The sequence below is a fragment of the Diabrotica virgifera genome, chromosome 6 (genome assembly GCF_917563875.1).
Source record: "Diabrotica virgifera virgifera chromosome 6, PGI_DIABVI_V3a".
NCBI lineage: Eukaryota > Metazoa > Arthropoda > Insecta > Coleoptera > Chrysomelidae > Diabrotica > Diabrotica virgifera.
In genome coordinates, this window is record NC_065448.1 from 232,181,272 (window position 1) to 232,194,906 (window position 13,635).

The window sequence follows — 13,635 nt, forward strand, 5'->3', positions numbered from 1 at the left end:
TGTCTGAAAATTGGTTTATAGCATCTGCGGGATGTAGAAATAAAACATTTAAGGTCTAATTGTCTTCTTTTTCTTCTTTTTCTCAAAATGTTTACAGTGATTTGGTGTTTATTTAAACAAATTTGCATTTTCTCTCGTAAAGTATCAATAGAAAACATAATATTTTATTAGATTGGTCTCAAAAATGTCATTATATGGCCTTATAGTAAGTGATTTTGGTTCAAAACAAGATTTTGATCAAATTTTATAGTGTATAAAACGTTAAAATATCGTTTTTTTCCATTTCCTCTATTCCCAAAATAAATCATAACAGATTTGGCTGAACATTTACCCACAGATAGCCAAAACATAGGACTTAAGCGGTTAGAAGGATTTAAATTATAAATACTAAAAAAGTTACATACAATATCATAGTCAAAAATATACTGTAAGTACAATTTACTTGGAAAATATCACCCTTACGACAAAAATTGTTAAACAAAATTATAATAATTGCAAATATGATTTATTTGGAACAATAGCAGTTCCTACCATTTTTGTCGAAAAGTTAAAAATAGCGGAGATATTGAGCAAAAACGATTCTCCTTTAAAATAAAGATGGCGGCTAACGTAACGGAGCAATTCATTCGCGATTTTAAATTTTGGGCAGCTCGGCATGCAAGGTCAAATGCTATCCCGACTGGACTATTATACTTTTGAGTCTAATATTATTGCATGTAACTTTGTTGGTATTGTAATATAATTCAAATCCTTCTAATCACTTACAGTCCTATGTGTTGGATATTTGTGGGCAAATGTTCAGCCAAATTGATTATGATGTATTTTGGGAATGGGGGGAAATGTAAAAAACAGTATTTTAACGTTTTCTACACTATAAAATTTAATCAAAATTTTTTTTGAATCAAAATAGCTTGTTATAATGCCATATAATAACATATTTGAGTCCCTTCTATTAGAATATTATTTCTTTTATTGATACTTTACGATAGAAAATGCAAATTTGTTGAAATAAACACCAAATCACTGTAAAATCGCATAAAATAACATTTTGAGAAAAAAGAGAAGAAGAAGACATTTCGACCTTAAATTTCTTATTTTTACGTCCCGCAGAAGCTATTATACAACAAGTTTCAGAAAAATCGGAGAGATCCAAAAGTTTTTGCCTGAGTGATTTGACATGGAATGTACCTCTCTAAAATAAAATGTCTAGATAAATTTTATTGTTAGAAACTGGTTATTTACAAACTCGAAATCATGATTGTTAATATATACCATTAAACAAGGCGAAAACGCCAGGATCGTTGGGAAAAATATTCCCATGAGATTTTTTTGCATAATCACATTCGTGAGACATCCCAGAATAAGGTTCAAGAAGTCGCCCATGCGAAAAGTGGTCCAAATTCTTTTTAAAGATTTTTTTAATCAAATTGCAAAAATCAATGTTTTTGGCGCGGACAATTTTTTTTAGATACTTCGGACCATTTGGGACAAAAAAGGTCTCTTGTAATTTTTCTCTAAAAATGATAATGTTCGAGTTATAAGCAATTTACATTTAAAAAACGCGAAAATGGCCATTTTTAAGACTTAATAACTCGGTTACAAATTATTATTATGAAAGTCAGAAAGTGACTAAATCAAATTTAAACCCCCCCTACATGATCCTGAAGAAATTTTTGTCATTAATTTATTACTAAGCGGTTTTTTTATTATTAATAATGAGCGGTAACATCGTATTGACGCAGCTGTAAAGGTGAGTGCGAGTGAGATGCGCCATTGGACTGCCTGACTGGCATCTCTTTCGCACTCATCATAACAAAATAACAGCTTAGTAATCAAATAATGACAAAAATTTCTTCAGGATCTTGTAAGGGGGGCTTTGAACTGATTTAGTCACTTTCTGACTGTCATAGTAATAACTTTTAACCGAGTTATTAAGCCTTGAAAATCGCCATTTTTCGTTTTTTCAATTTTACAATGCATTTACCTCGAAAACGATCAACTTTAGAGAAAAATTACAAGAAACTTTTTTTTTAACCAGAATGGCCCAAAAAAACCTAAAAAAAATTGTCCGGGCAGAAAATATTGATTTTTTGCAATTTGATAAAAAAAATTGTTAAAAAAAATTTGGACCACTTTTAGCGTGGGCAACTTCTTGAATCTTATTCTTGAATGTGTCACGAATGTGATTATGCAAAAAAATCCCATGGGAATGTTTTCTAAAAAAAACCGCTGTTTTCACCTTGTCTACATAGATACAATTCATTGTTACAATAATTATTTTTTAGATGAAGCAGGTTTAAGGTCCTCAGCTAAGACTTACGATAGTAATCCAGCCACACTTGTTAACCGGGATCTGCGCATTACGGATGCGGAAATTTTGAAAAAAGCAGGATCTGTGATTAAAAACGTTTATACCGGAACAAGCGATTTTGAACATCACTTAGGTGAAGTAATAAGGGTAAGTAAGTTTTAATATCAATAAACTAACAACTCAAGAAATCAATAAACTAACTAACTAACAACTTTATCAGATGAACAACACGGATTCAGATCCGGAAGATCCTGCGTAGACACCGTATTTGTACTGAGACAAATCACAGAAAAGGCCATTCAGTACAATAAACCAGCATATTCTATATTTTATAGACCTGACAAAGGCTTTCGATCGCATCCAAGTCGAAGAGGTCTTACATTTACTGTATAGAAGAAACATACCAGTCAATATTATACAAACCATCGAAAACTTTTGCTTTCATAATCGAATATAGGCAAAGGATGATAAATGGAAATCTCACGCAGTTTATACCAGCGGAGTCAGCCAAGCTGACTCGTTAAGCCCACTGCTATTTAATATAATAATGGACGAAATAATAATAGCAGTACGTAAAGGTCATCGTTACAGAATAGGGAACAAAGAAATCCAAATAATATGTTATGCAGACGACGCCGCATTAATCACCGAGACAGAATACGATCTACAAAGATTAACACACATCTTCAATACAACAGCCAAGAAATACAATGTGAAAATATCAGCAGAAAAAAAAATAAAAAAATAATAAAGCAGGATGCCAGGTTTAGATATCTGGGAATAGCTATAACCAGTTACGGGGAAGTTAAAGAGGAAATACAACAAATCTTAGCTTTTAACTACCCGCGCATTAAGTTATAACATAACTACACTCGTGGCGTATTTTATACGCCACAAGAAAATACACTTAAAAACAGCGGATTTGTTAATTTTTTTAAATACACTTAGTTGTTTGTTATAAACCTTATTTGGCATCAGTGAATACTTGGAGTTCCTTCTCAGTAAGCCAATTGAGATTTATAACTGGAATCATGGAATAACTGGATTCAATGATGAAAAAAATTACTAATAAAAATTTTTTTGAAATGTGATTTTTTAGAGGAGAAAAGGTATTGTTTATAAAGAAAAATATATATTTTGTGCTATAATGACTAAAAAACAATTGACATATGTACTTATATTACTACTTATATTAATATAATCGTAGCGTATATTGTCCACCACCGGAAACAACAAATAATAAATTGTAAATTACGATCTTTCCAGAACGCCGATTATAAAGAAACTAAAACCAAATTTTAAAGCACATTCCAGTGATAGGTTAAAGAGATAAACAAGGTCAAAAATTAAATTTTTAAATATGTTTGCAGTAGAATTCTTATATCTGGCGCACAAAATACGCCAGCGCGTGTAGTTAAAGGTTAAAAGCAAGTAACGCGGCGGGATCCCTTAATGACAAATTCTGGAAGAACAAATAACTAAGACAAGATACAAAAGCAAGAATCTATTAAACAGCAATTAGACCTATATTGACATACATGGCGGAGACAAGACCTGACACATCTAAGACGAGTCGACTGCTAGAAACAACAGAGATGAAAATAGTGCGACGATTATCAGGGAAAAGTCTGTTGGATAAGAAGAGAAGCGAAAACATAAGAAGATCATGCAATGTAGAAGACGGTGGGTGACAAAGCTGAAACAGAAGTGGAACGAACACATTAGTAGAATGGCAGAGGATAGGATAGTACGAATAGCACGAGATAAGTTACCAAATGGACGAAGAAGTATTCGTAGACCAAGAAAAAGATGGTGCGATAACTTAAACAATTTAGGAGGCTAATATTAAAGAAGAAACAGGCTTCAAAACCTACATAAAAGAAGGAACAAGAAGAAGTAATAATATCAGAATCAGATTTGATAACGGTTCTTCTTCTTAGCCTTCTATCGTCCATGTTTATACTAAGGTCAGTACCAACTCGTTCCATCAATCTATATCCTGAGCAATATAATTTCAATGTATTTCGTCTATTTTTTTGATGTCGTCATCGCGTCTGTAGTTTTACTCTCGATCATTTACATTTGTAGTGTATCTAATGGCCTCTGCTCATTTGTTTTGTGCTGCAATATCCTGGACTTTTGTTTTTGACCTTACGTATTCGTGTCCCCTTCTATCTGATATTCGTGTAAAAAAGGAATAATGCCACAAATTGAGCCGTAGTTATAATCATCAATACAGACCTATAGAAAAGCCGTGACCTTCCTAGTCAATTTGGCCAGTCAGTCCTATCCAATCCTTGCCAGTTTGCAGCACTTATTTTTCTAGAATCTTCGTTTCCATGATCCTTCCATCTAAGTTTTTAGTCCAGAAAGCCACTGCGCATCCGCTAGGAAAAATATTCTAATTCGGATTTTTTGCAAAATCTTACTCAAAAAGGACTCCTTTTAACAAATTTGTATGTTGCCAGGACCAAAAGGTGGTCAAAAACTTTTTAAACGTTTTTTTTTTGTTTTTTTCCTAAAATTATTTTTTTTGCATTGAAAAAAGTTTTTTTGGGTTTTTTGGATCATTATAAACAGAAAAGGACTTTAGTGACTTTTCTTTAAAAATGATAGTTTTTGACATATAAGCGATTAAAAATTGAAAAATTGCGAAATCGGCCATTTTTAACCCTCAAAAATTATGTGAAAAACTGAAAATTTGAATGTTGCCAAGGAAGGTATATATTGTCTAAACATCGATTGATGAAATCTCAAAGAGTTTTTTGCAATACAATATTCAAAACTCCTTTGTTTTTTAATTGCTAATCAAGCGTGCGCGACACTATTTTCCACCGACAGTATGGTGCAAATGAAAGAAATAAATTCGTTATTTCGTAAACCGGCAACTTTAAGGAAAAATTCCGAAACAAGTGGATTTTTATTTTTAAGTTATGATATTGTGGCATATATGGTATACTAGTGACGTCATCCATCTGGGCGTGATGACGTAATCGATGATTTTTTTTAAATGAGAATAGGGGTCGTGTGCTAGCTCATTTGAAAGGTTCTTCAATTCTCTCTTAAGTAATATAAACATTTACATAATTATTTATAGAGGGTGTCCAAAAAATTTTTATTAAATTAAATTATTTGACAAAAAAAGAAGTAGAAGGACACCCTGTATAAATAATTATGTAAATGTTTACATTACTGAATAGAGAATTGAAGAAACTTTCAAATGAGCTACCACACAACCCCTATTCTTATTTAAAAAAATCATAGATTACGTCATCACGCCCAGACGGACGACGTCACTAGTATATCGTATATGCCACAATATCATCACTTAAAAATAAAAATCGACCTGTTTCGGGATTTTTCCTTAAAATCGCCGGTTTACGAAATAACGAATTTATTTCTTTCATTTGCACCATACTGTCGGTGGAAAATAGTGCCGCGCACGCTTGATTAGCAATTAAAAAACAAAGGAGTTTTGAATATTGTATTGCAAAAAACTCTTCGGGATTTTATCAATCGATGTTTAAAGAATATGTAACTACCTTGGCAACATTCAAATTTTTAGTTTTTCACATAGTTTTTGAGGGTTAAAAATGGCCGATTTCACAATTTTTCAATTTTTAATCGCTTATATGTCAAAAACTTATATCATTTTTAGAGAAAAGTCACTAAAGACCTTTTCTGTTTGGAACGATCCAAAAAACCTAAAAAAACTTTTTTCCATGCAAAAAAAATAATTTTAGGAAAAAAAACAAAAAAAAAACGTTTAAAAAATTTTTGACCACCTTTTGGTCCTGGCAACATGCAAATTTGTTAAAAGGAGTCCTTTTTGAGTAAGATTATGCAAAAAATCCGAATTAGAATATTTTTCCTAGCGGATGCGCAGTGGCTTTCTGGACTATTTGGCTTAACTATCTGCCACTTCCTCTAGGCATATATGAATTTTCGTATCATAATTCTTCTGCTGATATCTTGCTAGATATCCTGCCCATCTTGCTCTTTCTATTTCTATGAGAAGTACTACGTCTTTAGTACTCTATATCTGTTTACCTCAAGTTTTCGGTATCTTTTTCGGTTTCTCACTATTAATCGCCATGTTATACTTTTTAACAGAGCTTTAAATTTTCTCTTTTTTGTTATATTCTATTTCAAGAGAATCCTTTAAGATATTCTATAGCTTTCCCGACTGGTATTGTACTGGGTTTAATATTTTAGTCAACTGCTCCTTCTGCAAGCAATTTGATTTAACCCGACCTGTGGGATTTGTTCACCCTCTCGAAGGAGTACATTCGGGTGTAACAAGTCATTGGGGCGAGGTGTTTTGACCCGAGTTATACAGGGATCACCCCACCTCGCTCCAATGCCCCAGGCCATCCCTTTCCCCCCCATAGCACGCTGATGCGCGATGGAGGCACAACTATCGTAGCCAAATGCTCTTCACAATGGAACCCTGGGTAATAAGATTCCACTGTGGTATCCTAATCGAATGCAAAAAAAACTAGGCCCAGCGTGATGCGCTCTATGCCTTTATCTTCTTAATAACTTATCCGCGGTACTAAAAATTGCTTGCTTGGGCCCCGAGTCATCGTGCCGAGCCCCACTGAGCCCTGTTGGGCCCTGCTGGGCCCCGCCCGATGACTCGATGCTCTAATTTTTTTGTGTTTTTGGTTTTTTTTTAATTTTTTTGGGGGCTTTCGCCATTTTTTTATTTTATATGAATTTTTTTGGGGGCTTAAGGCCCTTCTAATTTTCTAATATTTGCTTACCTTGGAGGTGGTCGTGGTACTTGGACTTCGTGGGTAACGCTATCTTCGGCACTTGTTTCGAGCTACGAACACACTACTATCACTTATCACTTTTAGTTTATCCTATAATTTGTTGTTTCGGGCGTCTGTGCTTCCATCGGTGGAACTCGTCGTATCTTAGCGTCTCTCGCAGTATGTAATTTGGGTGATGTCCTAATTCTGCGAATTTGACCCTTGCCTTGTCTGTCATGGTTTCTGTGACTCTCACCTGTTGGAGTTCTCTGAACAGGAATCTTTCAGCTACATATCTTGGGACTCTGACGGCCTCCCTCAAGCTGTTGTTATGGACTGCTTGGATCTTCTTCTTGTGTGTATTACATACGTGTCCCCATGCGAGAGACGCATAAGTTAATACCGGTAGGATTATACTATTTATCAATCTTAACCTTGTTTTGAGTGTTAGTTTACTTTTTCTGCCTGTGAGTCCTCTTAGATTCGCTCTTGCTATGTTGGCCTTCTGGACTGTGGCTTCTACGTGTTTTAACTGCTCCTTCTCGATTGAATCCTAGGTATTTGTATTCTCAACAGTCCCTTTCTCCTAACAATTACAAGATTTGCTGTATGATCTGTATTGTTTATTATTTAAGTTTTCTTTCATTATGGAGCACACATTGGTTGTCAGGGAGCTCCAGTATATTACTGTACACTGAGTTAGACTTTCCAACTAAGTTAGAGACCACCAACATTGTATTGATGATCAGAAATGACAAATTATGTTAGAAATATCCCGAGAGTATATTAAGTAGGATTATTTCATTCATAGGAGATTCTGACCAATTGTAAGCTACAGAAATAAAAATTAAACTGATCATTTTTTGATGATTTTAACTTCCAATCGTATAGTAAGATATTTGATCACGTGTTTAATTATGTCCAATCAGATTAAAATTATACTGAAAATTATCTACTATACTGTAGAAAATTACCGATAGAATTTTTTTAAGTAGATTGTTTCTGTTTAATGGCAACCAGTTTCCTAGTTTTGACAACTGTCACATTTAAGAAAATATCCATAGTATACGTATTAAAAAAAATCTTACGAATATCACACGACAATAAGAATAAATAAGAAAATAAAGCTTAATATTTACTCAAATTTGTTGTCATTGGGCAATAGCCATTCGAGCCCTGCGGGCTCTCATGTCTATTGCCAGACAACAAATTTTCGCAAAACTGTCGCATAATTTTCAATTTATTCTCACTCTCTTGTAATATTTTACCCGATAATCTTTGATAATATCCCGTCGTCAAGTATATTATGTCAGAGGCACTTCGTTGCTACGAAAAAATACATTCGGTGACATTAATGACAATTAATGTTTTAAAAATTATAAAAGTGATGACTTTCAACCGTCAAATATTTATAACAACTGTGTGTTTAATTTTACTAATTTGTACTTACATAAATAAATTACAATAAAATTTTGGTTTTGAACAGTTTTATTCATGAAATAATCGCAACAAATTGCACTCGATCTCTAAAATTATTATCGAATTTTTGCCCTCGTGACACTTTGACATAATTTCACTCCCCTTCGGGTCGTGAAATTAAAACTGTCAAAGTGTCACTCGGGAAAAATTCGATAATTTTAGAGCTCTTGTGCAATTACTACTGATTATTTCATTCATTGGAGATTCTGACCAATAGAAAGCTACAGAAATAAAAACTAAACTGATCATTTTTGATAATATCCCGTCATCAAGTATATTACGTCAGATACCCTTCGTTGCTACGAAAAAATACATTCAGTGACATTTAAATTAATGACAATTAATGTTTTAAAAATTATAAAAGTGATGAATTTCAACCGTCAAATATTTATAACAACTGTGTGTTTAATTGTACTAATTTGTACTTACATAAATAAATTACAATAAAATTTTGGATTTGAACAGTTTTATTCATGAAATAATCGCAACAAATTACACTCAATCTCTAAAATTATTATCGAATTTTAGAGCTCTTGTGCAATTGCTACTGATAATTTTTGATAATATGCCGTCGTCAAGTATATTACGTCAGATGCCCTTCGTTGCTACGAAAAAATACATTCAGTGACATAAATGACAATTAATGTTTTAAAAATTATAAAAGTGATGACTTTCAACCGTCAAATATTTATAACAACTGTGTGTTTAATTGTACTAATTTGTAGTGACATAAATAAATTACAATACAATTTTGATTTTGAACAGTTTTATTCATGAAATTATCGCAACAAATTGCACTCGATCTCTAAAATTATTATAGAATTTTTGCCCTCGTGACACTTTGACATAATTTCACGACCCGAAGGGGAGTGAAATTAAAACTGTCAAAGTGTCACTCGGGAAATATTCGATAATTTTAGAGCTCTTGTGCAATTACTACTGATTATTTCATTCATAGGAGATTCTGAACAATAGAAAGCTACAGACATCTAAATTAAATTGATAATTTTTGATAATTTCCCGTCGTCAAGTATATTACGTCAGATGTCCTTCGTTGCTACGAGAAAATACATTCAGTGACATTAATGACAATAATTAATGTTTTAAAAATTATAAAAGTGATGACTTTCAACCGTAAAATATTTATAACAACTCTGTGTTTAATTGTACTAATTTGTACTCACATAAATAAATTACAATAAAATTTTGGTTTTGAACAGTTTTATTCATGAAATAATCGCAACAAATTGCACTCGATCTCTAAAATTAATATAGAATTTTTGCCCTCGTCACACTTTTGACATAATTTCACTCCCCTTCGGGTCGTGCAATTACTACTGATAATTTTTTTTTTATTTTTAGTTTCGTAGTGACGATATGTTCATTCGAGGTGTTATAAGATACGCACAAATGCAAGCCAAATACGATGACGTGTACCTGTACCAGTTTTCTTATCATGGTTTACTCGGAAGAAATAATCTCACATATGAAGGTAAACGTTGACAAAATTCTTGAATTGTTTTCCATATTACTATTAATATGCTCCATACTAGCCAGGGAGGTAGTGTCAAATTTGACCGGAGCATTTTAGCATGGCTGCTTTCTTTTTATTTAGTTAGGTCTTCCAAAGCTTATTAACAAATGATGTGTCAGCTGGCCCAAAACAGGGGATTTTAGACAAGAAAAGGTAAAATATGAAACTTGATGGAAAAACGCTACAATTTATGTCGAATATTTATCTACGTGACTTACAATTCTTAATAGGCTTGCTGACTTCTCTCCTAGCTTTCACTCAGGCAATCCGGGTTCAAATCCTGGCGTTGAATTTTTTTTGTTTTTAAAATTGACATTTTATTTTGAAAAATAATTATTTTTATAATAAGGGCGTTATTCAGCGGAATACCGGATTTATTGTGTTTTAATCGATTTGCACACTTTCGATAGCTATTTTCTATTGGATATATTCCGCTTGGAAGGAATTAGCTGTAACAACTGGATATGTTTCATGACAAAGCTATTTAGTATTAATTTAACTCGATCCTCATACAGACAAACATCAATTTTTATAAACCTCTTATAGAGAACAGGGAAATATTTAGATTGCTCTTAAAAAATGGGGGTTGGTGATAGAAAAGTGAAAAATTAGGGTTGTATGTATATTTTGGTTCTACATCATATTATATTAAGAAAAAATAGTTTGTCCAAAAAATGAAAAAAAAATGTCGGGAGGGGGTGGGGAGGGCAACCCCTTTTTCACTTAGATTGGTCGTACTAACTCAGGAAGCTTCAGGGGTTCATTTACAACAACTTTGCTTATTAAGGTAGATCATAATATTTATGATCAAATGCATACCTAGTTCTATTTCATAAGTTCTATGCATAATTCTATAAAAGACATACAGATTTTTTATATTGTCTCGTATAAATAATACAAACTTGGTATTATAAAAATAATTATTTTTTAAAGTAAAATGTCAATTTTAAAATAAAAAAAAAATTCAACGCCAGGATTTGAACCCGGATTGTCTGAGTGAAAGCTAGGAGAGAAGTCAGCAAGGCTATTAAGAGTTTTAAGTCACGTAGATAAATATTTGACATAAGTTGTAGCTTTTGCCCATTAAGTTTCATAGTTTACCTTTTCTTTTCTAAAATCCCCGGTTTTGGGCCAGCTGGCACATCATTTGTTAATAAGCTTTGGAAGACTTAACTAAATAAAAAGAAAGCAGCCGTGTTAAAATGCTACGGTCAAATTTGACCGTACTTACGACCAAATCATGCTTTTAGGTTGTGGCAGAGTAGAACATGGAGAAGATGGACGATATCTTTGGGCAGGTGCTGATCTATCTAAGTACCCAGCTTCAGATGTTACGACTGTAGAACGATATGTTGGATTTTTTACCAACTTTATCAAAACGTTGTAAGTTGATTACTATTTTAGACTCCAAGAAATATTGTTTGTAACCTTTTTCTTTTTTTTTAGAAATCCCACCCCGAATAAAGAAGAGCTATTCCAAAATGTTATTTGGCCTCGTCTGAATGCAGACAATATCCACTTCATGGACATAGATGATAATTTATCAATCAAGCAACATCCTAGAAATGCAGTATATGAAAAATGGGTGACTATATATGGCAAATATGCTGTTGAACCTCTACTCACTTTTTAATAATTTATATAAAATAAATATGTATATGTATTATTGTCTATAAATGTGTTCAATTCTTTATTAACCTATGTAAAACTTTACTTAAAATTAAACAATCGATGATTAACTGGAATAAACCCAAAAATACGAAGAACACCGCTCGTCATCTCCTAAAATTGTCCCTAAAGATAATCTTCTTCTTCCTTCTGTATGTAGGCTTTAAAGCCAGTTTCTTCTTCAATATTAGCCTCCTAAATTGTTTAAGTTATCGCACCATCTTTTTCTTGGTGTGTCAATACTTCTTCGTCCACTTTGTGACTTATCTCGTGCTATTAGTATTATAGTCGGTTCGCTAAACTCAGACACAACTGGCTAGTGATTTTCGTAATTTTGCCAATTTGATAAAATTGAAAAAAATAATTACTAAATAGTTAGTAATTACTAAATAGTTAGTAATTTTGCAAATTTTGTCAAAATTGGCAAAAAAACAAAAAAATTACAGACCAAAATAACTAGCCAGTTGGGTCTGAGTTTAGCGAACCGACTATATCCTATCCTCCGCCATTCTACTAATGTATTCGTTCCACTCCTTTTTCCGTGTTGTGACCCATCCATTTATGTCTTCTACATTGCATGATCTTGTTATGTTTTCGCTTCTCTCCCTATCCAACAGACTTTTCCCTGATATTCGTCGTATTTTCATCTCTGTTGTTTCTAGTATTCGTCTCGTTTTAGATATGCCAGGTCTTGTCTGCGCCATGTATGTCAATATAGGTCTAATTGCTGCTTTATAGATTCTTGCTTTTGTGTCTTGTCTTAGGTGTTTGTTCTTCCAGATCGTGTCATTAAAAGATCCCACCGCTTTACTTGCTTTTAAGCTTTGTTGTCATACTTCCTCTTCAACATCTCCATAACTGGTTATATCTATTACCAAATATGTAACCCTTGCTTCCTGCTTTATTATTTTCCCATCAATTTCGATTTTACATCGTAGTGGGTATTTAGATGTTGTCATACATTTGGTTTGTTCTGCTGATATTATCATATTGTATTTCTTGGCTGTTGTATTGAAGATGTGTGTTAATCTTTGTAGATCGTCTTCTGTCTCGGCGATTAATGCGGCGTCGTCTGCATAACATAATATTTGGATTTCTTTGTTCCCTATTCTGTAACAATGACCTTTGCGTACTGCTTCTATTATTTTGTCCATTATTATATTAAAGAGCAGTGGGCTTAACGAGTTACCTTGTCTGACTCCGCTTTTTACTGGTATAAACTGCGTTAGTTTTTCATTTATCTTTGCCTTTCTTTGATTATAAAAGTAGATGTTTTCGATGGTTTTTATAATAATGATTGGTATGTTTCTTGTATAAAGTAAATGTAAGACATCTTCGACTTGGATGTGATCTAAAGTCTTTGTCAGGTCTACAAAACATAGATATGCTGGTTTATTGTACTCAGTGGCCTTTTCTGTGATTTGTCTCAGTACAAATACGGCGTCTACGCAGGATCTTCCGGATCTGAATCCTTGTTGTTCATCTGATTAAGTTGTTAGTTTATTGATTTTGTTGGTTAGGACTTTTGTAATTAGCTTAAGTACGGTGTTCAGTTGATTTATATCTCTATAATTGTTGGGGTCTTCTTTGTCTCCTTTCTTGAACATTGGTGTAATTATGCTGTTTCTCCATGCGTCTGGTATATTGCAGTACAATATTAGTTTTTGTGTAAGCTTTGTCATCTCTAGGGTTATACTTTCTCCTCCGTATTTTAGAAGCTCATTGGTTATTCCGTCTGGTCCTGGTGACATTCTTTTTTTGAGTGAAATTATGGCTATCTCTACTTCCTAAAAACTGATTTCTATTTCGTGTCTTAATTAAGGTAAGTTATTATTTTGATTATTATTTTCCTATCCTTTAAACAATTCCTACAAGTATCTTTCCCA

General features: G+C 33.0%; 1 protein-coding gene across 1 annotated transcript in view; it reads left to right on the forward strand.

Moving 5' to 3' along the window:
- The window catches only part of LOC126886321 (uncharacterized), a 92,217-nt gene extending 80,459 nt beyond the window's left edge, over positions 1 to 11,758 (forward strand). Inside the window, exons 20-23 of the mRNA XM_050653195.1 lie at positions 2,286 to 2,458; positions 9,910 to 10,039; positions 11,332 to 11,464; positions 11,528 to 11,758. Of these exons, the coding sequence (XP_050509152.1) occupies positions 2,286 to 2,458; positions 9,910 to 10,039; positions 11,332 to 11,464; positions 11,528 to 11,714 (623 nt within the window). The 3' untranslated portion in view covers positions 11,715 to 11,758. The remainder of the gene's footprint in view (positions 1 to 2,285; positions 2,459 to 9,909; positions 10,040 to 11,331; positions 11,465 to 11,527) is intronic.
- Positions 11,759 to 13,635: the final 1,877 nt, after the last annotated feature.